At 38.6% G+C, this 27,383-nt stretch overlaps 2 protein-coding genes across 7 annotated transcripts in view; one reads left to right on the forward strand and one right to left on the reverse strand.

Annotated features, from left to right (window-relative positions):
• Positions 1-27,383, forward strand: part of PLCB1 (phospholipase C beta 1) — a 746,923-nt gene that overhangs the window by 582,563 nt on the left and 136,977 nt on the right. For all 5 annotated transcript variants that reach the window (XR_014831904.1, XM_021077401.2, XM_021077400.2 and 2 more), the window contains 10 exons: positions 1,147-1,231; positions 2,546-2,723; positions 7,662-7,729; positions 10,429-10,525; positions 12,940-13,024; positions 15,186-15,310; positions 19,869-20,023; positions 23,873-24,037; positions 26,087-26,186; positions 27,270-27,374. Coding sequence is in view for 4 of the 5 variants with exons in the window: in XM_021077401.2 (XP_020933060.1) it covers positions 1,147-1,231; positions 2,546-2,723; positions 7,662-7,729; positions 10,429-10,525; positions 12,940-13,024; positions 15,186-15,310; positions 19,869-20,023; positions 23,873-24,037; positions 26,087-26,186; positions 27,270-27,374 (1,163 nt within the window). In the remaining variant the exon portion in view is untranslated. The remainder of the gene's footprint in view (positions 1-1,146; positions 1,232-2,545; positions 2,724-7,661; positions 7,730-10,428; positions 10,526-12,939; positions 13,025-15,185; positions 15,311-19,868; positions 20,024-23,872; positions 24,038-26,086; positions 26,187-27,269; positions 27,375-27,383) is intronic.
• The window catches only part of LOC146395186 (uncharacterized), a 255,009-nt gene continuing 251,543 nt past the window's right edge, over positions 23,918-27,383 (reverse strand). For both annotated transcript variants that reach the window (XM_085003048.1, XM_085003047.1), the window contains one exon: positions 23,918-24,086. The gene's annotated coding sequence lies outside the window, so the exon portion shown is untranslated. The remainder of the gene's footprint in view (positions 24,087-27,383) is intronic.

Below are 27,383 nucleotides of genomic sequence, written 5' to 3' on the forward strand. Positions count from 1 at the left end.
TAGTTTTTTTAAAAAGGCTTTTTATCACTTATTTATTCTTACTACCACCCCAGTTCTACTAAAATGTATTCACATTGCAGCATGTAGAGACAACTGCTGGAAATCAAGTCTGACAGCTTGTAGATCAAAATCACAGTCCATAAAACCCAGTGGAATTGGATACCTTTACAATGATATTTAACATCCTGTAGAATGAGAACGGCTTTTTTAAAAGGTCAAAGGAAGCAGGAGTATGAAAGACTATGGACTCATATCAACCATGTTTATATGTGAATGTGCTCTCATCCATCTGGTCTACCTGGCTGCCTTGTAACGCCGGAATCATCTTACATTTCAAGGGCATTCGCATCTGTTACTTCACTTATCTTCTCAGTATCTTCTGCCCCTTTCCGAGAACAGTTCTTTTCCTCCTCATTTTATAGGTCCTGAGAATTTGAGAGCCTGAAGCTCCACTAGGCAAACCCAGCAGCTCCAGTCTTTTCCCATCAGATCAGGTTCCCACTCAAACATCAACAGGCTGACACCACCTTTGCTTCCCTCTTGTGCATAAAAGGACTGCAGATACCCTTCCCCAAGGTGCCTGCTTCTCTCATCTTTCCTTCAGGGCCCCCTCCCAAGTGGACACACTTCTGTGTGTCAGCCCTTTCTCTTCTATGTTTTGAGATTCTTGCTCTCTCTGTCCACCTCCCTCTCTCCCTCTCCTCTCTTCCCTCGACTCCTTGCAAACACTTCTTTGAGACACACACAGCTCTGTCCCTTAGACAAATTTCACCAAAGAGTTCACGGGAGTCCTGAATAAGCTCCTCCGCCCCCTGCCCCAGTCTCTGGCATTGGACTCGGAATCAGGAAATTAAACAACAAAAGAGACCGAGTCTCTAACTGGGACATTCAAGCATCCAGTGACAGGCAGGTGACTGGCTGTCTTCTCCACCTGTGTCCATGCAACTCGACTTTGGGAAACGCCCCACCCCCACCTGCGTGTGACATTCAAATCCAGAATGGTGACCAGGGATTTAGATGATGAAAACAGCCCTGAAGGGTAGGAGGAAGAAATGACCTCTCTCTGTCATTGATAACACAAAGTAAACCTGCCGGCCCCTTAGCATAACCCCCTTGCGGGCTCTCTTTCCTTCTCTGTCCCCTCAGCCCCAAGCAGCAGGCCAAGATGGCGGAGTACTGCCGGCTGATCTTCGGGGACGCCCTTCTCATGGAGCCGCTGGAAAAGTACCCAGTAAGCAGTTTGGACGTGCATCTCGAGAGACACACACATTCTTTATGATCGGATTAGGGAGAGACTTCCTGACATCCTTTGCATGTTTATGTTCCTTGGTGTGACTCTTGCCGTTGACAGTGAGCCTCAGACTCAGGGAGGCAGGCAGGGAGCCCTCCCCACAGCCCGAGGGTGGAAGACCTGCATGCAGCCTCTTCCTCCGCCCACAGCCTTCTCCTTCCCTGGCTGCCAGGTGCCAGCCCGCCAGCGCCAGCCCGTCAGAACGGCAGAATTCCCACAATCACAAGCAGCCCGCAGAGGGCGTCCCAGGGGACTGGCTCTGATCACCTCTCAGGGAACCTCATCACACCCCCTTGAAAGAAATGGGTCAGCAAAATGGGACACTGCAGGTGGCAAAGTGATATTCTGGCCTCTCCCTGCCGGCCACCCCTCACTCCCCCGCATGCGCCCAGCAGAACCCAAGCCTCCTAGTGCCGTGCTCACATCCCTGCTTTGCGAAGGAAAGCAGCAGAAGGAGCGTCAGGAAGTCTCTTCCCTCTCCAACCCTTTCCCCGATCTCCACACATCCTTGAGTGATCTCATATCAGTCCCCCACTGGTTGCAAGGGAAGAATAAAGGACCAGCTCACAGGAGTTCATAGACTTTCCAAAAATAACCCATCCTGGAACTTACACACATCTTTCTGATACAATATCTAATAACCCTCCGTGAGAAATTGATTTTCTCATTAGATGTCCAAGCTGGACACACTAGAAAGAAGGTTTGCAGAGAGTTTGAATCCCGGGGTGGCCAGGAACTCTGAAGCCGGCAGGTCCATTTCTGTGGATGCCAAGAAGATGGGCCACTTAACGACCTCCTGCCAGAAGGGGGATTTTGCTAGTTTTCGACTGCATATGAAAAGCTGATTCTCAGGGCCTGCCTATCCTGTCTTCCTGGCAGACACTACCCTTTACCTGGCTTCCAGCCTTTGAAAGTCCAAGCCAAGGCCTTCCTATCTGTCCTAAGTCAGGATGGTTGGATTCATAGGGTCCATCAGAAAACTCGTGAAATTTTGGATTATCCTGCCAAATCTCTCAGTACATTTCGGTGGTCTTACTCATGTCGATTTCTTGTGGAAAAAATAAAAAGTACAGTTATTAAAATATACCTTTCACAGGAAACAGCCCCCATTCTTGGAAGAGCTTAACGAACTATGTTGAATATAGTAAAGAATAATCTAAAAGCTCTTGGTACTTAACCCAGTCCTGGGGGTTTGGGAGGAAGTCTCAAGGGAAGGGGCGGCAATTTTTAAGGATGTGCTTTTCTCTCTTTTAGCTGGAATCTGGAGTTCCTCTCCCAAGCCCTATGGATTTAATGTACAAAATTTTGGTGAAAAATAAGAAGAAATCACACAAGTCGTCAGAAGGAAGTGGCAAAAAGAAGCTCTCAGAACAAGCCTCCAACACGTACAGTGACTCCTCCAGTGTATTTGAACCCTCGTCCCCAGGAGCAGGTGAGGTTCTCAATCCCTTGTTATGTGCAGGTTAAGAATTGCTGCTCTGAAATCAGCTTAGAAGGACTTTTAACATTTCTACTTGGGCACAGCTTTAAAGTGTGTTAGTTTTCTATTTCTGCAACAAACTTGATGGCTTAAAACTACACACATGGGAGTTCCTCTTGTGGCTTAGTGGATTAAGAACCTGACTTAGTGTCCATGAGGATGCAGGTTTAATCCCTGGCCTCGCTCGATTAGTTAAGGATCTGGCATTGCCGTGAGCTGTGGTGTAGGTCGCAGATATGGCTCAGATCCCACGTTCCTGGGGCTGTGGCGTAGGCCAGCAGCTGCAGTTCTGATTCAACCCCCAGCCTGGGAACTTCCGAATGCTGCAGGTGCGGCCATAAAAAAAAAAAGAAAAAAAAAAAATACACATATTAGCCCCTCAGTTCTGTAGGACAAAAGGCCCACATGTCCTCACTGGGCTAAATTCCACTTGTCAACAGGGTTGCTTTATTTTCCAGAGGCTCTGAGGAATCCTATTCCTTATTTTCCAGATTATAGAGGCCACCCACTTTTATTGGTTCATGGCCCCTTTCCTTCAGGTTCAAAGCCAGCCCATCTCACTTCTGTCCTCATATCTCCCTGGGACCACAGCTGGGAAAGGTCCTCTGCTTTTAAGAACTCATATCATTACATTGGACCCATTTGGATAATCCAGGATAATCTCCCCCATCCCAAGGTCCTTAACTTAATCTCATCTATGAAGTTTCCTGGCTGTGTGTTCACAGGACACAGGAGATACTCAGAGGACATGGGCATTTGGGGGAGGCCATGATTCTGGTTCCCACATAAGCCAAGTAATCTTTGGAGTGACCTCATGATTTTAAACTTCTCAAAGGCAACAATCCCTTGACATTAACTCGAGATTTGGACAGAAGATGTTCGCCCAATGCATTTTCACTGATGATATGCTGAAGAGGTTTGGGCCATTCAATTTATCCATAGTCTGCAGAGCTCTTTTAAAATATGAAATGGTAAAGTGACTTGAGTTATCTATCAATACCACTAGGTGAGGCTTGGTACCATTAATTTTCATTTTAGATTTAAGTTAAAATGGATGTTCATGGAGTTCCCATTATGGCTCAATGGGTTAAGAACCTGACATAGTGTCTGTGACGATATAGGTTCAATCCCTGGCCTCACTCAGTGGATTAAGGATTGGCATTGCTATGCGCTTCAGCCTAGGCTGCAGATGTGGCTCAGATCCAGTGTTGCTGTGGCTGTGGCATAGGCCTCAGCTGCAGCTCCAATTTGACCCCTAGCCTGGGAACTTCCATATGCCTCAGGTACAGACCAGGAAGAGGGGAGGGAGGGAGGAAAGGAAGGAAGGGAGGGAGGAAGGGAGAAAGAAAGGTGCTTATGACTGATGAGGAAAAAATTCAAAAATGATCACCTATTTCCTTTTAATTATTTTTCATTTAGTCTCAGTTCTTTTCCAACTCTAATCAAAATCTTGGCAATCTACAATGTGCCATAAGAAGATCTCTGATTGGAGGCTAAACAAGTGAAGGAAACTTTAAGCTTGAATGTAGGAAGTTCTTCAATTAAAAAGTTTATCTGAGGAGTTCCCGTCGTGGCGCAGTGGTTAACGAATCCGACTAGGAACCATGAGGTTGCAGGTTCGGTCCCTGGCCTTGCTCAGTGGGTGAACGATCCGGCGTTGCCGTGAGCTGTGGTGTGGGTTGCAGACTCGGCTCGGATCCCATGTTGCTGTGGCTCTGGTGTAGGCCAGTAGCTATAGCTCCAATTCGACCCTAGCCTGGGAACCTCCATGTGCCGCGGGAGCAGCCCAAAGAAATAGCAAAAAAAGACAAAAAAAAAAAAAAAAAAAAAAAAAAAAGTTTAGCTGACATTGGAACAATCCCTTTGGAAAACTGTTTGGCATCATCTGCAAAAACTAAGCTGAACACATACCTATGAACCTCTGGGCCCCAGAGAATTCCATCCCTAGATGTACCCCCATGAGAAATGCATAGAGCTGTTCACCAGGAGATGTGTACAGGAATTGCTTAAAGCAACACTGTTCAGACTAGCCCATGAAGAGATAAGTAAATCATGGTATAATCATGCCACAGAATAATGAGCAGCAATAATGATCTACAATTGCACACAGCAGTATGGACAAATCCCAGAAACACAATGTTGAGTAAAAGAAGTCAAATGCAAAATGAAACAAAACAACACAAAACAACAACAGCAACAGAAAGTATCCACTCTATGCTTCTATTTATATAAAGTACAAAAACATGCAGAACTAACCTGGACCATTGGAGGTCAGGAGATGGTTACCCTTGGTGAAGAATGACTAGAAACCCAAGGAGGTTTCTGGACACTGGTTATATTTTGTTTCTTGTCCTGGGTACTGTTTCCTAAGGTCTGTGTGATCTGTTTATGGGCTGTACACGTATGCTATGTGTACTTCTTTGTATACCAATCATATGTAAAAAGATTTAAAAGTCATTTTTAAAAATTGAAATATAAACTCTAGGGCAATCAGGGAAAAAAAAAAAAAGATTGGCCAAGACTCTTTCTTTTCTTCCATGTTTCCACCTCAACTGCCAATTACTTTTATTGTTTAGATTAAAATCCTCATCAACAGATGTTTTATAATTCCTTGAAAGGTTTTTTAGGTTTTGGGGTTTTTTTGGGTTTGTTTTGTTTTGTTTTTTGGTAGTTTTTGACTGGGTGTTTCAAACATTATTATGCAATTCTGATTCTTTTTTCAAAAATAACTTTTGTTCCCAGTAAGCATGTTCTTTTTGCAGTTTTGGAATGAATGTCACTCACAGGCCACCTCTTTCTCAGGATGATCCTGTCTCTTGAATGCTAGTGAGGGAAACGTGCCTTCCTTTGCATGTGGGAGCTTGTTGTTTTACCATCTGCCTTTCCCAGTCCCCTCCCTTTTATTAACTGGATACATAACACAAATAACGATTTTTACAGGCAGTGAACACTGTTGCTTAATTCAGAGAAAGAGCAAGCAATCTGTTAGTAATTGGGTAGATTTCCTAAGCTAGCTCCCGAACTCGGTTGTGCAATCTTTATTTTGATGGAAAGTTTTGAGCATTTTAATATGTAGGTATGCCCCTGAATAAAGAGCACTGCTCATTTACCATTTGCATCAGGAACACATGTAACTTAGATGTTTTCAGCATCGGAAACCCATGTAACTTGAAACATTTGAAATGTTTCGTATATCAAAGCTCGTCTATCACGGCCCCTGTTGGCCACATCCTCCCCCAAAATCTAGCTCTTTGCCTGTACCCTTGTCAAAGAACTGGAATATAGTAAATTTTTATTGTTCAAAAAGATTCCTCCAAGTTCCCTCTAAAAATGTATAAGGGAGAAATCAGTTTCCTGCTCATAGAGTAAAAGAAGATAAATTCTTTCTTTCCCACGTATGTCAGAGAATGGCGGGATTATTTGAAATGACTGCTGGGTTGCTGTGACCCACGAAGCACTGTTCTGCCAAACACCTTCCTAAATTACTCAATCAAAAGAATCCCCCCTCTAATTAAAAAAAAAAAAAGTTACAAAAACTCGAGGCAATAAACTTGATTATAAAAACTTTTTAACCTCTTAAAAGAATGTGTCTCTGATAGAATGTTTTCTAGTCAAAGTAGAATTGATTCATCTTATCAACTAACAGTATCAGCATCATAGTTAGTTACATGTGGCTTCCCTTTAATAAACAAACTGTAAATTATAAGCTGTGTTGGTTCTAGACATCTTTTCCCTCTAAAGATTATTTCATGAATACTTTGCTCGCTGCTATCATTCAGTAATCGATTGAACTTTGTCAGCCAAATGAAAACATTTATCAGCTTCTTGGAGGCAGTGCTGGGGGCAGTGTCATTTATAGAGATTGAGAAGCTGAGAGAAGGCAAGGAGGGGAGGTACTAGCCCATGGTAAATTACCTCACTGTTGAGCCAATATTGCCATCTACTGGGCTTCTTATGCTATTGCACCAAGTGGACCCTGAAAGAAGTCAAATCCAACAATTTAAAAGTATGCTTTATTTACTTTTTGACTTGAACATCTTGTTACATAATTGATATGACTGAGTCTGACTGAAGCCCAGAACTTGGAAGAACATAATGCCTTATATCAATGGGAATATTTAAGCTAGTGGAATCAGCCACCTAATCTTCAGAAGGAAAAACAATCTATTGAAATGACCATATATTGGCTAAATGTGAAGCTGCATTATATATGAATGAGGTAATTTCTATGCATAATTATTTTAGAGTTCACCCATTTTATCCTACCCTTTTAAACAGAATATCACCATTTTTAAAGATACGTGCACTGTTTAGATGACAGTACCTCCATCAAATAAGCCTGTAGGCAAGTCACAGGATACAGCTGATACCTTACAGTTTTTGAGGAATCAGCTGTGCTACTGTAGCACCTGTTCCTGTCCCAACTCTTGTCCCCTACCTTGACTTGTGTGAGGTCCTCTCTGGACTTGGAAAAGTAGCACCAAATGTCACTCAGTGCCAGCCAAGCACCACATAGAAAAATCGGGGCTGAGAAAAAGAAAGAGGGAAAAGTGATAGTTTATCTGTTTTAGAATCATGGACATCCTGAAATAAAATATACATGTACCAGAGATAGCTAACCATATATGATGCCATATATTTTTTAAAATATATAAATAAAACTGTTAACCATCTTTGACAGTTGGGGAACTTCAAGTGGTATTCACAAATCAAATTTAGAAAAACAATCTAGATCCAAATTGTCGGTATAATTCTCAATCATAAATAACATTTAAATATCCCAAAGAATAATTTCAGAACAGTGAAAAGCCAACTTGCAAGGAAATCTGTGGTACACGTGCTTCAAACCTATAAATGTTTGTTTCATGATTGGTTATTAAAATTTGACAGGAGAAGCTGATACGGAGAGTGATGATGACGACGATGATGATGACTGTAAAAAGTCTTCCATGGATGAGGTAGGCTTCCAGGGCTTGATTTCTGGTCACAGACGCTTTCTGCTCACTTGCGTGACCAGGCTGAATTCAGTCCGTGGTCGCCTTCTGCCATCTAGTGGTGAAGAGGAAGCTGCCAACTTGGGTCACTAAAGGCACAAGCAGCGCATTAAGCAGAGTTCTCTGTGAGTAAAGTGTTGCTGAGGCTGGCTTCCATCAAATGTCGTCTCTTGAGGGTGAATTCAAAATTTATGACCTCCAGCATCCCCATTCAATTTTGGATTATTAAATGGACCAGAGTCCAGAGAAGTCATGAGGTTTGGAAAAACTGTCAGAAATATGACATGAATTCCATTGTTGTAATTTTGGAACCACTAGAGGTGCCTATTGACATAAGCTCAAGCTTCCCAAATAACTTCATCAGCTCAGAAATATTAATTACATGGAATCTAGAAGCAAATCAGGAAGAGGTGGACTGGAATTTAAAACTGTTTTAATAGGAGTCCTGTTCAAAAAGTTTATGCTGAATCTGCTTTCAAATATGTTGGAAAGTGTCTGTCTCAGTATTTGTGTCTTTACAATTTAGTTAATAAGGCTACGTAATGAATAATAAGCTGTTCTTACATGATTTATTCCTCTTAGAATATGTACTCTAATTTTTTGATTAATTATGTTCCGCCATTATATTTTAACGTAATGTCCAGAAGGAAAACTGTACAAAGTACATTTTCCTGCGAATTATTTCAATTATGCATAACTTTTTACCAGTGATTCTTAATAATTTAAAACTTAATGTCATTAATTCGATGGCAAATGGATATTTCTCAATTAGCATTTAATCTAAATACCACTCAAGAAGTTTTCAAAAGAAACCTTGTCTCCATGTATTATCTCTATTAAAAATGGAAGAAAATATTAGATCAGCCTATAGAGGTCTGTCCTTGCCAGTACTTCAGTATTGGCTTTCTCCTTTAAAAATTTATCAAAGTGGTATATAATAGCTAATAAGAGCTAAAGTAACCTGAGGTTTTACTCTGTGCCAGGTATCATTCTGAACCTTTTCACATAAATCAACTTTTAATAATCACAGAAACCCTATATGCAACTGGGACTGGTTTTATCCTAATTTTATTTATTTGTTTGAACTTGTAAATAGCTTTATTCTGTAGGTGAGTATTTTCCCAAAGAGAAAAATACAAAATATATTTAAAAAAATAATATTGTTATTATAGTTGATTTACAATGTTCTGTCAATTTCTGGTGTATGGCAGAGTAACCCAGTTATACATATATATACATTATTTTTTTCACATTATCCTCCATCATATTCCATCACAAGTGATCAGTTATAGTTCCTTGGGCTATACAGCAGGATCTCATTGCATATCCACTCCAAATGCAATAGTTTGCATCTACTAAGCCCAAACTCCCAGTCCATCCCACTCCCTCCCTCTGCCTCTTGGCAACCACAAGTCTCTAATATATGGCATAAATGAACCTATCTACAGAAAAGAAACAAACTCATGGACATGGAGAACAGACTTATCCTAATTTTATAGGTGAGTAAACTGAGCAGTTTACTCAACCCAAGCAGAGCAGTTAGGTAACTTACCTGAGATTGCCCAGTTTCTAAGTGGTGGGCTTAGGATTTAAAATTAGACAGTCTGACTCTAGAACTTGAGCTACTGACCTACAGTGCATTGCATAGGAGTCAGGAAGAAAAGGAGGGAGGAACGTAGAGAAAAGCAGTTTTTCAAAAAAAAAAAAAAAAAAATGGAGTTCTTTTCTGGTGCAGTGGGTTAAGGATCCAACGTTGTCACTGCTGTGGCTTGGGTTGCTGCTGTGGTGAGGGTTTGATCCCTGGCACCTGGCCAGGGAACTTGAATATGCTGTGGGTGTGGCCAAAATTTTAAAAAAGAGAGAGAGAGGAAAAAAGGCATTTTTTTGGTTTGTCTACCCCAACCCACATCCACCTGCAACCTTTCTTTAAATAATAATTTTAAATTCATCCAGTGGTCACCTACATACTCATTTTCTTATTTTTCAGTGACTTCTTGATACATTCACCTTAGACACTGTCTGCAGACTCCCTGCTGTGGCTAATGAGACAGCTCAGGGCTTCTTAAACTCTGCTGTGCATTTAAATGACCTTGGTAAAATGCAGATTCTGATTCTGGAGGCCTGTGCAAGGGGCTTAGAGGCTGCCCCCCTCCTAAGCTCTCACGGTTGGGGGTGTGGGGTGCTGATGCTGCTGGTCCCAACCCCCGCCTCCAGCCCTCACTGTGTACCTGGTGTTGTTTGCCTTCCTCCCACAATCAATTTTCTGTTGGCAGTAATTGTTTTCAGAAAAGGAGAGATGTGGTTTTTGGCTCTTGTGGGTCATTTGATCATTGCCCTGGGAAAACAGCCCTCAATAATATAAATGCTGGAGTTCCCATCATGGCTCAGTGGTAGCGAACCCGACTAGAACCCATGAGGATGCGGGTTCGATCCCTGGTCTCACTCAGTGGGTTAAGGATCCAGCGTTACCATGAGCTGGTGTAGGCTGCAGACGCAGCTTGGATCTGGTATTGCTGTGGCTGTGGTGTGGGCCAGCGGCTACAGCTCCAGCTCAATCCCTAGCCTGGAACTTCAGCGTGCCTTGGGCGTGGCCCTAAAAAAGTAAATAATAATAATAATATAAATGCTGACTTCAGGGATGTTATTTTTATCCCTGCTTCCAGGGGACTGCTGGGAGTGAGGCCATGGCCACAGAAGAAATGTCTAATCTGGTGAACTATATTCAGCCGGTCAAGTTTGAGTCATTCGAAATTTCAAAAAGTAAGTTTTCCTTGGAGAAAACCCCCTAGCATATAATGAGTATATTTTAAACATAGGGTAATTAGGCAAAAGAAGAATGTTACTCTTATTAGAACTCTTCTATGAAAGCTTGAATATGTGGGTGAGTTTACTATTTGGTTTTTATATAATCTAAGTAAATATATATGTAAATATATATATATATAAATGTAAATATAAATGTAATATATATATATATATACTTATATTTATATAACCATGTGAGAAAGTATTCCACGATGTTCTCCCAAAATTCTTAATAGGGCTGCAAGCCATACATGGTTATCTAAAAGATATTAGACCGGAGTACAGCTAATTGAGGGTTTTAGATGTTTTTCATTTGTGACTGCACAGAACACTCCATCAATTATGTAAGTTACAATGTTGAAATAAAATATCTAGCCATCCCCTAGAAAGGAAGCAGCCAGAGACATGATCAGCCCTGATAACTAGAAATAGAACTAAATAAACCAATTCACCCACATTCCGTTTGTCCAGCCTGTGCTTTATATACTTAGCAGAATATATCATTAACTTCACATCAGTTGGTGTTTTCCTTTCCTCCAACTCCCCATCCATTCTGTATTCAAAAAATACATTAATAGATATATAATATACATAAAGATACATACAATATATACACAAATATATATAATACATATATATATATAAGCTTTTCTCCACCTAGAGAAAAGAGTCCTTTTATGAAATTGCTCTTTATATTTACATGAACTGTAAAGTGCTATCAGGTTAAGAGAATCCTTGCGGCATTTTAGCTACTTTTATAACATATGCTCATAAAAGCTGAATTTTCACTTAAACACAGCAGCCTTTTACAATGGAGAGTTTTATAGATATATCAAAGTCTCAGCCTCTGCATAACACCCTTATGTAGCATCATATAATTTTGCCCAAAGATACTTAATAACCTATGGTATCTAGATCTCTACAACAAAGAATTTAGCTTCCAAAAAGGTTCATGCATAAAAGATTTCAACACTTTGATGTTATAATTACTGGTGCTTCTTACTATGAGCCTTTCAATGCGAAATATCCTTAAATAGTGATTTTTATATGACTGTAACTTTCTTTGGCTATAAAATGAGTGTTCCTGATTCATGAGTCAAAAGTTCCTAGACAAGTAGCCAAGCTGAGAAGCAGCTGATCTAGTTAGACTCTTAGGAATCTGGTAATGACCGTACCAGCCAAGGATTAGCAAGCAAGTACTTTCCTTCTTGCATGTCACTTCCTTTTATCACTTTTTGAAAAAAGAGCACTGCACATGTTTTGCAAAGAACCTATTAAACTGGCTTATTTATTTATTTATTTTTAAGTTGACTTAATTCTAATTAACAGGCTTAAAGTAGTCTTATGAAAGTTGATGGACCAAAGCAGAAGTAAAGGATTTTCTTTAGAGTTGATTAAACTGGGGAGGGTAAAGAGGCGGATAAAGGAAGACTCTGGAAATACACAGGGAGGAAAAAGAGGCCTTAATGATGGAACGTGGGATCCAAGTGGCCTCGGGATTTACATCAGGTTAATTCAATGCCATAACAGCCCAGGGATGGCATGTCTTGTCAGGTTGTAACAGTGATTTCTGGTTGGGAAGAGGACCAAGAAGCTGTGTGATCCTCAGTCTTTTTAAACTTTGTTTCTCACTCTCATTGGAAGCTTGGCTTTCACTTTCAACATGTTGCTCTGGGTCTAAGAATATCAAGACCTCTAGTACATTCCTCTCTACGGGAATCTAATGCCCCCGTCATCTAATCTCAAAATGAGGCCATCAGGCTGGAAAATGTCCAAGCACCCTTCTGCTTTAAAAGAACAAAATTCTAATGTCACGTTACTTCTGAGAACCAGAAGGGTCTCTACAAACTTGAAGTGATGACAACAAGGGTATGAGAAAGAGTCAGCAACTAGTGGGAATATACACTGATCTGTATTGTTAGTCCTCAGCAGTGGCTTCGAGAAACCAATCTCAATGGATTTAAGCCAAAGATTCCCAAAATGTCCCTGCTCTTTTGACAAAATAGCTTTCATGGCCACACACTAATAATATAAAACTGTTTTATATGTTATATTAATATAAAATACAACCTAAAATTATAAAATTCATTTAATAAATGGATTCACATCTAAAATTCATTTTCCTACCCTAAGGCTACCATGTCCCTAACTTGTATAACCGTAAGCATATTTGACCCAGGTAACAAATATTAGAAAACTCAGCTTTTGTTACAGGTAAATAGTTCATAGAAAACAGCGTTGAAGATACAAATTATCTGAGGAGTCTTTGCCCTCAGCTTCCAGGAACATTTTTCTACTTCTTGCAGGCTATCATTTATAATAATGAATTTTACTCCTCCTCACCTTTTCTTTTGTTGTCGTCAACGCAGAAAGAAACAGAAGCTTTGAAATGTCTTCCTTCGTGGAAACCAAAGGACTTGAGCAACTTACAAAGTCTCCGGTGGAATTTGTAGAGTATCCTTGATTTGACGAATGTCTGCTGAATCAACACGAGTGAAGTCATGCACTCTTGGTTTATTTTTTGCCTTTTAATAAGGAGAAAGGGGCATGAAATGGCTTAAGTCTGTCACCTGGGAATGATAAATAGTTTCAAGTTTCATATGCAATGATGAGTGGGCCAGTCTGGCATGTAGAAAAGAGAACTGGCCTTGGAGCAAAGGAAGCCCAGATTTCAAGTGCACCTTCACCCCATCAAGCTCTTTTTCCTTTGGCTATTTGCTTAATCCTGCTGACTTTTCTGACCTGTAGGACAGAAATGATGATACCAGTTTTTTGGCTTTCTGTTTGGGTTAAGGACAACTTATGTAAAACATGTGTGGGTATTTTATACATATGTAAAATACAATATGTATAAAGTTATGTGTATATAATGTATACTCCTTTTCAGTGTTTCACATCCTTATATGTGATAGCCAATTGAAAAATAGTTGGGATGATAATAAGAATATAAACATATATTACTCCTGCCAACAAAAAAATTATTTTACCCCCGAATCAAAATAAAATGACACAAATCTTTAATTTTTTTCATAAAATTAATATTAAATTCCCTAAACAGCCCAACTTCATGAAAGTCCTAGAATTCAAAAGTCACCTTTAGGAGTTCCCATCATGGCGCAGTGGTTAACGAATCCAACTAGGAACCATGAGGTTGCAGGTTCGATCCCTGGCCTTGCTTAGTGGGTCGAGGATCCGGCGTTGTGTGAGCTGTGGTGTAGGTTGCAGACGCGGCTCGGATCCCGCGTTGCTGTGGCTCTGGCGTAGGCTGGTGGCTACAGCTCCGATTCAACCCCTAGCCTGGGAATCTCCATATGCCACGAGAGTGGCCCTAGAAAAGGCAAAAAGACAAAAAACAAAACAAAACAAAACAAAACAAAACAAAAAAAGTCACCTTTAAAACTCATCAACAGGAGTTCCTGTCGTGGCGCAGTGGTTAACGAATCCGACTAGGAACCATGAGGTTGCGGGTTCGGTCCCTGCCCTTGCTCAGTGGGTTAACGATGCGGTGTTGCCGTGAGCTGTGGTGTAGGTTGCAGACGCGGCTCGGATCCCGTGTTGCTGTGGCTCTGGCGTAGGCCGGTGGCTACAGCTCCGATTCAACCCCTAGCCTGGGAACCTCCATATGCCGCGGGAGCGGCCCAAGAAATAGCAACAACAACAACAACAACAAAAAGACAAAAGACAAAAAAAAAAAAAACTCATCAACAATAGGAGAGGAAACAAGGGTAAACTCCATAAACAAAATAATGTATCATGATCATTAGTGTTCATTAAGTACTAGCTATGTGATAGGCCTTTTGTTATATATCTTCTCTCACTAATCCTCAAAATAGCCCTATACTGTAGGAGTTGTTTAACCTCTTTTATAGATGAGGAAACTGAGGCACTGAAAAGGGAACTAACCGAAAAGAGATCATACAGCTAGCAAGTTCCAGAATTAGGAGATTCAAACTCTACTTGGCCTAACTCCTCTGCCAAGCTCAGAACCAGAGCTCACCTCTACCAAACATGGTAATAGAAAGAGTCAGTAGTGTTTTAAAGACATTGCATCGTTTGATAATGAAAAGGTTCTCAGGATGGAAAACTCATGGTGGTAGAACCAAAATACAAGACAAGGTCAAAACCTTCTGTGCTATATATACCTCGTTATCAATCATAAAGAGTACCACAGTCTTGGCAAATAGCATTCCCAGAGAAGGTTAAGAAAATGAGCAGAGAGCATTTCAAAAATAGCCATACAGTTCATATCATCTGCTTCTGCCAAACAAAATATCATCCTCTCACATGATTTGACATGCTCGAACTTCCTCATGCTCCCTCAATCGCTAAGTCAGTCCTTAATAATCTGCACAAAATCACATTGACTCAACCACTTTTGCAACTTCATTTGTTTTCACTCACAAGGCTGTGCAAAAGTGATGCCACATTTATATTATAAAAGCCCGTTCATTTTGTTTGTTCGGAAAGTTTTCTTTTTTAATTATTTGACCCACCAGCCCAATGAGATCATCCATCTTTAATTCATTTCCCCAGTGAAGAAAGATGGGAGGCAGCTGCTCAGTTAATAGTATTGGCTAGTTCTTAATTGGATTCACTACTTAACATGATGGTCCAGATATAACAAAATGCAGCTTAGCAGGATATATCCAAAAGGAACACGTGTGGATTCATCCAACTATATGCCTCAGCTCTTCTGGAACGCAGGCTGCCAAATGGTTGCACTGAATTTCCAAACAGTGGGTAAGTAGCACAATTAATGCTCATTTCCATTGTGTTCTAAAGCCACATTTCCAAGTGTCTGAAAACCATTCCCAAAGAGAGAAAAACTGCTAGACTTAATTGAAAAAACAAACCAAAGCCTATATTTTAGGAAGGAAATATCATTGCAAAAAAAGTGTATTTTGAAAATTGAGAAATTATTTTCAATAGTTTATAAGCAAGTCTTTATTTCTACTTATTTTGCATTATTTTCAAAAAAAACTATACATATAAATTTTTTAAATTGTATACTTTACTACTTAAAGTAATATGTATTTATTATAGAAAATGTTAAAAAATGTTTTTAATGTAAAGAAAAGCATAAAACAGCCAGTAATGTTACTACTCAGAGATTCAACATTGTTCATTTTTGGTTTTGTCATCTGTAAGGTTTTTTTGGCTATATATATATATATACATACTTTTTCACTGAACACCTTGTTTAAATATATATACCTGTTTAAATATATATACCTAATTTAAATTATATTTAAATTATACAGAAACATGAATTTTAATAGCTGTATATTAAATACATCTCACAACTCACTAAAACCCATTTCCTATCACTGAACATTAGGGCATTTTTTTCTGCTATAAATAATATCCTGAGAACAGTCTTGAATATAAATGGTCAAATCTATCTCCTAATGTCTCCTAATGTCCTTTTGGAAAAGTTCCTAAAAATAGAATTACTCTGTTAAATGATATGGAAGTTTTTAGAACCTTTGTGTATAATGCCAAATTGTCCATCAGAAAGGTTACACTAGATTTCTCCTCCATCAGCAATGTATAAGTTTTTCCCTCTCACTTGAGATCTTGGTTAAGTATTATCATTTAATAATAATAATAATTCAGATAAAATATGATTTCACTCTTATGCATTTCACTTCTTTAGTTATTGTTGAGGTTGAACATTTTAAGTATGTGTTTTTATGTTTACATTTCTCCTTTTATGAATTGTCTATTCAAGACTTGTCAATTTTCCTATAAATTTATAGCAGCACTTTTATTTATTTATTTGTGTATTTATTTATTAATTTATTTTTCATAAAAATTTTTACTTAAAAAGTTTTACAAAATACCATTCTTCTAATCAAAGAAACTTTCCCTTGGGTACATGTAGCTTTCTGCTTTAGAGATTACAGAATGACAGTCAAAGGGGAAGAGATTTTTTTAAACAGCCACCTAGCTGTAAAACCTACAAGAAGTAGGTTTTTTTTTTTTAAGTGCCTTTAAAATGCTAAAGCAAGTAATATAATTGTTGACTCTATTTGAAATTTTTAAAGTTTCTTTGAAATGGTCCATCTTGTACGCACAACATCACAGCTGGTGCAAAACTGCTTGTACTTAGTTCGAAACACAAAAACAGTGTATGTGCATAGTATTCTTTGAAAAATAACCCAAAATGCTGCCACTGCATCATAAAGCAAACTTAGAGTGTTGACAATATTCAGAGAATTAACAAAACAAGCCAAATACTAAAGTATTTAGATACTTACTTTGACCCTTTTAAATACCCCTGATAAGAGAACTTGCTACCAAATTACTTCAGGATGCCTTATTTCAAATTACATGTAATGTATTTTGCTGTATATATTCTAAACAATTGCAAAACTAGGTTTTAGGATGTCAACCTCCCATGTCCTAGGCAGGCCCTAGTTTTTCTAGGCAATCTGGCAGTTTTGAACTTCGAAACCCTCTTTTGTTCCTTCTGATATTCCTGACAGAGCTTCTTTTTGTTCTGGGATGGCTGGGTGTGGTGTTAAGGAGGGTGACAAAAAGTCTTCTGTTGCAGTTCCATAAAAAGCCTCAAGTGTTCCTGATAAGGGCAAAAGTTTCTTGTGATGGTTTTCTTGCTGTTCCTCTTCCAAAATGTTCTCACTAGTGTCACTACAAGCTAATTCTCCTCAAGACTCCCTGTCTATCATCAAAGTCAGTGGCATTATAGCAGCACTTTTATCTTAAAGTCCTGCTGTCTTATTTTGTGAAACAGATGAGATCAGATTGATTAATGCTTTATTTTATGGAGTCTTGGTTTATTTTTCATGACTACAAGCTCCACAACCAAGGATCAGTTCCGTATTTACCCTTACTTCTTTCATAGTTTTTTTTTATATGTAATTTAACCTTTTTAGCCAAATTTAATTTTCATGTATAATCTCAGTAAGAGATCAAACCTTTTTTTTTTTTCTTTTTTTTCAAGGGCCGCACCCACAGCAAATGGAAGTTCCCAGGCTAGGGGTCGAATTGGAGCTGCGGCTACCAGCCTACACCACAGTCACAGAACTACCACATTGGAGCCGCATCTGTGACCTACACTGCAACTTGCAGCAATGCTGGATCTTCAACCCACTGAGTGAGGCCAGGTGGGCTCGGGTTCTTCACCCCCTGAGTCACAACAGGAACTCCCAGATCAAATCTTATTTACACTGAACTGAAAGTATAACTTTTTAGATATGGCCTTTTTAGCTGTTATTTTGGGTCCATTTTTTTCCACTGATATTCTTCTGCATTAATAAATTTTTCATCTTCCTGGAGCCAATAACTCATTGTTATTATATAATGTTTAATGATGTGGTTTCATACCAGGAAATCCAAATTCTCCTTCATAGCTATTAAGGCTATTAAGTTCTTCTTTCCTCACCACTGCCAGTGGGATTCTCCGTCCAAGTGAATTTAGTTTGTTATTATCTCCCCCCCCGAAAAGAAAATGAGATTTTGATTAAAATCACATTAAATTCATATTAGTTTAATTGTTATTATGTTCCCCTTTCCCCCACTGGAAAGACAAATAAGGTTTTGATTACAATCACATTAAATTTAGAAATTCATCTGAAGAAAACTGACATCAAAAGGTCAGTTTTTAGGTGTTTTTTTTTTTTTTTCTTTTTTTTCATTTTTGGCCACATGCTCAGCATGCAAAAATTCCTGGGCCAGGGATCAAACCCTTACCAGAGCAGTAACCAGAGCCACAGCAGTGATTCCAGGTCCTTAACCCACTAAGCCAACAAGGAACTTCAACTTTTAGTTTTCTTTTAAGTCACAGAAAGAATATTTTTCTTTTCACTTTAAAAATTATGATATTAAGTTTCTCAAAAAAACGCACTCCTCTTCATTAGAGGTCTAGTTTCTTTAGATGAAAGGCTTTTCAAACACTGTATTTTTCACAGATTATTTCTGGATATTGATATTTGTATATTTATTTTATACGTGATCATCTTTCTAAACTCATAATAGCCTATTTTGCCAGCAGATGCCATTTCAGATACACAATTGCAATAATTTAATCACATCTACTTTTCCCCCTTTCTTAGTACCTTGGACCTTCTGTTCTAAAACAATATTAAAGAATAGTATTAAGAGTGGGCATTTCTTTTTCATCCTGACACTAACGGGAATTTCACATTGTGATGCCAATAGAATAGATGCTGGCTGTGATTTGAGACATATCTTCCCTGCTCTAAAAATGATGTTAGGCAGAACTTTAAAATAAATCTGCTACCACCTCTTTATTGTCCACCTCAATAGAGATGAGGTATGAATCACATAATCTGGAGCAAATTGACAGCTTCCCAGGTTCCTTATGCCTTTAAAATAATTTTTTGTTTAACTCTAGCAATTGCAATTAATGTAGACATTTATTTCATATATTGATGGAACCTTAGCCAAACTTTGACCAATAATCTTTGTCCTTAGAAACGAGTCAATGTGTGATTAGATATTGGTGGTAAGTAGTCAAAGAAATGATAATTTTCGAAAGGAAATCTTTTTTTCCTATGAATTAACAAAAGAAGCATTAGAGCATTCGCTGTTGGTGAGGTGTAAAGAAGTCCACCCTCAAAAACATGGCTTGGAGGTGTAAAGTGGTTTAACCTTTCTGATGGGCATTTTAGTAAGAATTACTAAAAAGCTTTTCCATTTTGTTCCCTGGTGGACTCGTGGTTAAGGATCCAGTGTTGTCACTGCTGTAGCTCAAGAGTTCAGTCCCTGGCCAGGAACTTTTCCATGCTGCACATGCAGGAGGGGAAAAGAAAGAACTTTTCCATATGCCCATTTTTTTGACCTAGAAATCTCACTCCATCATTAATGATGGCTTCAAAGACCACCACAACATTATTCATCAAAACATTATATGTAATGATGAAAACTTGGATGAGACATGAATGTGTGCAAAGAGGGGGACGATATAATCCATGTAGTCTGATATTTATATTCAAAGTATTTTATGCAATTAATAAAATTAAAGCAGACAGATATTTAAAGAAATGGACATACTGCATGTCTAAAATATACTTTAAGTATAAAAACAGAATACACACCAACCTGTTGGCAGTGGTTTACCTCTACATTTGGAGAAGACAGTTCAATTTTTTTTCTTTTTTTTTTCCAATTTATTTCTTGTCTGTGTTTCCTAAGTTTCTACAAAGATGAAACATTTCTTTTTAAAGGGGGAACAAAAGTGGACTGTAATACAATCTTACTTTCTTGCTCTGAGTAGAAATACAGTCACAGTAAGGTTTGTGTTCTTGATATTCAGACCTGGCTATGCAAATAAATATGGGGATGTATGAATACAACGGGAAGAGTGGCTACAGACTGAAGCCGGAGTTCATGAGGAGGCCTGACAAGAGCTTTGATCCATTCACCGAAGGCATCGTGGACGGGATAGTGGCCAACACTTTGTCTGTTAAGGTGCGTACACCCCATCACACAACTGCACCCAGGAAAGGGTGATGTCTTCAACATCACCTGTTTTGTCTAAAGTAGTTTAGGCATTAAGAATTTAGTTGCTGATAACCAACAAGGACCTACTGTAGCACAGGAAACTATACTCAATATTATGTAATAACCTATAAAGTAAAAGAATCTTAAAAAATATTCCATATATATACACACTCACACACTTATAACTGAATCTCTCTATATTTGCATGTATGTATAAATGAATTTATATATATAGAAGTATATATGTAAATTATAAATATGGTGCCTCATAAATCAGCTATACTTGAATTTTAAAAAAATTTAAAAAGAAAAAGAATTTAGTTGCCAGCAAAGTCTTCACTTCCTTCGTACATTTTTTTTTTAAAGATTGAATCCAACTTAGAAGTTTCAAAAGCTACATGCAGGAAATAAGTGGACTAAGCCCCACTCTTTAGTAGGATAAAAATATCATACCCCAAATCAGTAAAACAAGTGGGTAGTCCACTGTGGCTAGTATAATTTCTTTTGATATAAAGATTCCCATGGTGAAATTTACCATGAAAATTAGTGACTTATATTGGAGAAATCTTCTGGTCTTTTTTTTGACCCCATTAGGCCTAGAAAAAATAGCCACACTGAGAAAAATTAGAGAAAAAAGTATTCTCTCAATAAATTGTTAAATATTGAATAAAAGCTCTCAAGTTAATGAAGTATGGCTTTTGAATCTCTATGAGAGTATTCAGGGATTTGTAACACAGAGTAATGATCGTAAATGCAAGAATTGTGTCAGTAAACATACATGTGACCCTAAAAAATTAATTCCAAATGTTTTCTGCAGGCTTTGAAATTGATGTTTGAGCAGATACATTTTTTTTTTTTAGCTTTGAGAAAATATTTTAATACTATGAATGGGAAATAACTTGTATAAAGAGCTTTTTCGATGAATCCCGTAGCCTTTGGTTGTTGTAGCTAGATTTCATTCACTTTTTTAAGTTGCATTTCTTTTCTGTTTAACTGGATAACTGCAGCACTAAGAAATTTTTTAAAATCAGACATAAATGTCATTTTCCAATTGACCCTAAATCAAAAGCATTTGAAAAATAATGTGAAATAATGCTCTGTAACAATTTTACTAACTTATATTCTACCTTAAGCTTGTTGGGCCCACTTTTGCTTTAAAATTTTTATCACTTTATACCAAAGAGTAAAAATAAGATTCCAATGAAGTGTCTCACAATGATATCATTTGAAATTACTTCACACCATTTATCTCAAGAGTAGAGTTGGCAGAATCAAAGCTTTAAAATTATATTTAGTTTAGGAAATTGGTTTCTGCAAAGGATGTTAAATTCCTCTCAAGTCTGATTAAGATAAACTCTTAAAAGTGGCACACTGATAAAATGTTATTTTTAGAATCCTTGTCAATTGTAGTTATAGTGGGGTCAAATCATAACATTTTGAAAAAACAATATTTTCACAAAATAATATTTTGTCCTTGTTTGTCAGTTCATCTTGTTTTACATGTTTGCTTGCTTATTTGCTTTGTCTTAAAAGTTCTACCCTGACAATGTAAACCATTATAAACAGAGAGAAACTGAGCAGAAACAGCTCAATCCCAGACAGGTGTAAACGGCCATCTAGTGCAGAATGGAGACAGTGTTCTGGAGACATCAGTGTCCTCTGAGCGGACAGGCCAAGCTGCAGCTGAGTCCTGCCTTCAGTAGGACAGCTAGAGCCAAGCTGCAGCTCACATCCGCTCAGCACCACCTTTGCTTCAATCTCCTGACATAGACTTTATGGTTTATTGACGGATTGCTTTTTAGGGCCACACCTGCGGCATATGGAGGTTCCCAGGTTAGGGGTCAAATTGGAGCTACAGCTGCTAGCCTACACCACAGCCACAGCAACCCTGGATCCTTAACCCGCTGACCGAGGCCAGGGATCGAACCTGCATCCTCATGGATCCTAGTTGGGTTTGTTAACTGCCGAGCTGAGATGAAAACTCCGTCTGACATAGACCTTAGAGTGCCAGAATGGGCTTGTGAGTTCCAGTGGTGTCCCGTCAAATAGATCGATGAGAACATTGAGGCTTAGTGTCGTTAACGTAGTTAAGGACTCTGCTTTAGTCACACTCCTAAGCATACATCTATTTTTAAAAATTTTTTATTGAAGTATAGTTGATTTACAATGTTGTGCCAATTTCTACTGTACAGCAAAGTGACTCAGTTATACATACATATCCATTCTTTTTTACATTCTTTTCCATCATATTCTAACCCAGGAGATTGGATATAGTTCCCTGTGCTGTACGGTAGGACCTCGTTGTCTATCTATTCTAAATATAATAATTTGCACCTACTAACCCCAACCTCCCAGTCCATCCTTCTCCCTCCTCCCTCCCCCTTGGCAACCACAAGTCTGTTCTGTATAATATGCTTTTTTTTTTCATTTTTAGTTATTTGATTGTTTTCATTTTTTTAGGTTTAATTGAAGTATGGCTATTCTACAATGTTGTGTTGATTTCTGCTGTACAGCATAGTGATTCAGTTATACCTCTATACATATCCATCCTTTTTCAGATTCTTTTCCCATCTAGGTCATCACAGAATATTGAGTAGAGTTCCCTGTGCTGTACAACATTCCCCCTTGACCATCCATTCCATAAACAATAGTGTTTAAGTTCACCTCTTTGATGCTTCTGAATAACCAGTGTGACTCACATTACTTGGGAGTTTCACACATATTGTAAAACCCCTCAGAGTCTAAAAATTGGGTTAGGAAAATAGGCATATGTGGGAGACATTTTATAAATATGTGATTCTAAACCTCATTTAACTCCACAATAGTAATTAATTTTATAGTTAGGCAAAGGATCTCCACCATTGTGTGGATGGTTAATCAGGTGGGGTTAGGAGTGATGATAAACTGGGTTTAATGGTTTAAAGTTGGTGTTTGTTTTTGGCTTTTTTTTTTGATCATCACCATGGCTTTTTATTTAAAGTGTGACAACTTTGAGAGAATAGTGTGATATTATCACCACTCTTATTAGTTGCATTTTATGAACAAGAAAATATTTTTTAAATGCTGAACTTTCTGTTATGCTCTGTTTTAAGTTGGTACTCTTAAATGACCCTTTAGTTTCATCTACAATCACGATAAAGTAATAATTTATTATTTTTAAGTATTAGGAAAACCTTTATATTCGGTTGGCTCTAAAGATCAATCTCTATCACTTAATAGATATATCTCTTAAATACAAAAGGTGTAATCTCATCAGACTTTCAACACTTGTTCATTTATTTCATCCTATACAACTCTGTCTTGTTAATTGACCTCCAACTTCAGCATTTTCAATATTCCCCAACCAATTCTTCTTCTTTTTTTTTTTTTTTTTTTTTTTTGTCTTTTTGTCTTTTTTGTTATTGTTGTTGTTGGTATTTCTTGGGCCGCTCCCGCGGCATATGGAGGTTCCCAGGCTAGGGGTTGAATCGGAGCTGTAGCTGCGGCCTACGCCAGAGCCACAGCAACGCGGGATCCGAGCCGCGTCTGCAACCTACACCATAGCTCACGGCAACGCCGGATCGTTAACCCACTGAGCAAGGGCAGGGACCGAACCCGCAACCTCATGGTTCCTAGTCGGATTCGTTAACCACTGCGCCACGACGGGAACTCCCCCAACCAATTCTTTACCCAACAAAGAAATCATAATTGTCTTCTTGTTTCTGTTTTATTTTGATTATGGTTCAACATTTACCATCACCTCTTGTACCTCCTTAAAGTATTCTCTTATATCACTGTTATTCATTTATCAAGAATTCCTTTTTTATTACTTTCTAGATTATTTCAGGTCAGTTTCTCTCTGATAAGAAAGTCGGGACTTACGTGGAAGTGGATATGTTTGGTTTGCCTGTGGACACAAGGAGGAAGGCATTTAAGACCAAGACATCACAAGGAAATGCTGTAAATCCTGTCTGGGAAGAAGAACCCATTGTGTTCAAAAAGGTTGGTCTCTTGTCCTTCACATGAGATGTTACTGCATCTTCTAGGTATTCTATGTTGGGGAGGAAAAAATGAAATGAGGAATTATTTGTTGCTTCATTTTGGAATTTACACATTACTAATGCAATAGCATTTCCAAAATTATCTTAAAAACTACCTAAGATTTCTGTGAATCACTTGTTTGGATTTTTCATGATTGTATTGTGAATCAATTAATTCTAGGATACTTCATTTTGAAGACCACAATAACATAAATTTAACTCATAGCCTTTCATAATACAAGTGATAAATGATATATCATCACTGTAATTTAAATGAAGTAGAGTGGAATGTAGGGAATAATATGGTTGCTGAGAGAAAGGAAGTCCATACTTCTTAAAAAAGAAAGTTAATTCAACTACCTAGAATTTCCAGCCACTGGTGTTGGTCTTTCTATCTTGTCTGGATTCTGAGAGAGTTAGAACCTTTTACATTTGACTGGGCTTTCCCTTTGCTTTGACCAAAAAGCAGATCTTTTGCAAACATGCATCACACACAAAGGAAGATGGCAAATCCAGTAGCAAGTAGAGTGGGGAGTTCCTGTCATGGCTCAGTGGTTAACAAGGAATTGGCACAACATTGTAAATCAACTATGCTTCAATAAAAAATTTTTTATAAAAGATGTATGCTTAGGATTGTGACTAAAGCAGAGTCCCTAACTGCATTAACGACACTAAGCCTCAATGTTCTCATCAATCTATTTGATAGGACACCACTGGAACTCACAAGCCCATTCTGGCACTCTAAGGTCTATGCCAGACGGAGTTCCCATCGTGGCTTGGTTAACAAACCCAACTAGGATCCATGAGGATGCAGGTTTGATCCCTGGCCTCGGTCAGCGGGTTAAGGATCCAGCGTTGCCATGAGCTGTGGTGTAGATTGCAGATGTGGCTCGGATCCTGCATTGCTGTGGCTGTGGTGTAGGCCAGCAGCTACAACTCCAATTCAACCCCTAGCCTGGGAACCTCCATATGCTGTGGGTGTGGCCCTAAAAAAAAAGAAAGAAGGTAGAGTGGACTTTTTTACCATGCCCTCTTGCTTTTATCTAGCCAAAACTTCTACAGAGGCATTCTTCTGCAAAGAGAATATCTATGGTAAAGTCTCTGTGCTCCAACTTTTTTTTTAATCATACCTTAATTGGATTTAACATGCTGTCAACTTCGTGGAGTTATTATAAATACTCCCTAATACACTGAAAACGTTTAGAAAATGTCTTAGATATTGAAAATATGTTATCAAAGAAATAAATATTTAATGATAAAATTGGTCTCATGTTCTTGACATGAGATATAGCTGTATACTCCATATGTTTTACATTGAGGGAAAAGTTGAGTAATTGCGTGTTGCTAATTTGGGCATTTACAGATATATAAAGCACTCTCATTTTTTTCCTCCCAGCTGTACCCTTGCTATATGGAAGTTCATGGGCCAGGGATCAAATCTGAGCCTCACTTGTGATCTGCACTGCAGCTGCTGTGGCAACGCAAGATCCTTGACCCACTGCGCTGGGGCCAGGGATTGAACCAGCACTTCCACAGAGACGAGCTGGATCATTAACCCACTGCACCACAGCATGGACTCCAAAGCAAATCTCATTTTGAAATCTATTCTTGAAAGCTATTTTAAAATTTTTGCCTTTGCTTTTAAAGTTCTCAAGTATGAAAGCAATTTGCATTGAAAATATGATAGTAAATGCTCAAACAGTAATAATGCCACTAACTCTTTGTTCATAAATATAGAACTTTCGTCATTTCCACATTGAGACTATTCATGTCAAAAGAAAATCTGTGAACAAATTTATTAGGACAAGGTGATAAATGCAGAGGAAGTATATCTTAGTCCTTCTCTTTTTGAAAATTCAAATGATAGAGCAACAGCTTAACTTTTTATCTATTAGCTCAGTAGAAACTTCTGCTCAGATATGGAAAAGTAAGACCTGTTGGAACAATACCTTTCTAGGTCTTTCTCGGAGTTGCTCCTTCTTGAACCATGTGTATCTTTTGTGTGCTATAGGTGGTTCTTCCTTCTCTGGCCTGTTTGAGGATAGCAGTTTATGAAGAAGGAGGCAAATTTATTGGCCATCGGATTTTGCCAGTACAGGCAATTCGACCAGGTATGGAGAGTGTGGTGAGAAACGTTTGGTAAAAGCTGTAAAGGAAATCATCACTGCCTTCCATGATTATTAATGAATGATTTAGGAAGCTATCTGCTGCTTTGGTGTTTTGTTATATAAAAGAGGACTATATGATTATTTATTTAAATCTGGCAGTTTTCTGTTTTTGTGATGTGCTGTGGTGCATTGGTCAACTCAACAGACTGTCTACAAACTCAAAGGCTTCTACCAAGTGTTTTATCTTGATGCTCACAGGCCTGAGTGGTGGCCATGTTTGGCAAAGCCATGTAGCTATGCTTTAGGCTGTGCATCGAGCTGTTTGTCCCTGGTACTCATTCAGGGGCTCTGGCTGAAAGAGGAGTGGTCTCGTGGAAGCCTAGTGGAATGCATAAGGGCACACCTGTTTCTGCAAGTGCATTTAAGCCTTGGCTTGTACGACCTCATTAACATCTCATTGTCCAAAGCAGACTAAGTCTCAAGTCAAGAAATCATATAAAAGAGACAGATTTGAATATTCATTCATTCAGTCTATGACATATGGTTTCAAAATCTCTCTTGTGGAAATAAGCATGGTGGAAAGCAAAAAAAAATAAAATAAAACAAAAATCAGAATCAACATTGTTTTCCTGGAGTTCCTGTCCTGGCTCAGTGGTTAACGAATCCGACTAGGAACCATGAGGTTGCAAGTTCCACCCCTGGCCTTGCTCAATGGGTTAAGGATCCAGCGTTGCTGTGAGCTGTGGTGTAGGTCGCAGACTCAGCTCGGATCCTGAGTTGCTGTGGTTGTGGCATAGGCCGGCGCTTGTAGCTCCGATTAGACCCCTAGCCTGGGAACCTCCATATGCCGTGGGATCGGCCCTAGGAAAGGCAAAAAGACAAAAAACAAACAAACAAAACATTGTTTTCCTCTCTGGTGAGAAAAATACCTTATCCCTGAAAATTAGATGATTAAAAAGAGAAAGAAGTGAGCTGTTTGTCATCCAAAGTCACCTAAAACAAACACTCCCATTGAATAAATGTTCCCGTGGTATAATTTACATTGTGAAGAAAATATGATATGTACAGTATCATATCACCCTTCAGGTTACCACTACATCTGTCTGAGGAATGAGAGGAACCAGCCTCTGATGCTGCCAGCTGTCTTTGTCTACATAGAGGTGAAGGACTATGTTCCAGATACATATGCAGGTAAACAAT

The sequence above is a fragment of the Sus scrofa genome, chromosome 17 (genome assembly GCF_054392235.1).
Source record: "Sus scrofa isolate SSC_HxYL_T2T_F1_AM1 chromosome 17, Sscrofa_HxYL_maternal_Yorkshire_Landrace_v2.0, whole genome shotgun sequence".
Taxonomy (NCBI): domain Eukaryota; kingdom Metazoa; phylum Chordata; class Mammalia; order Artiodactyla; family Suidae; genus Sus; species Sus scrofa.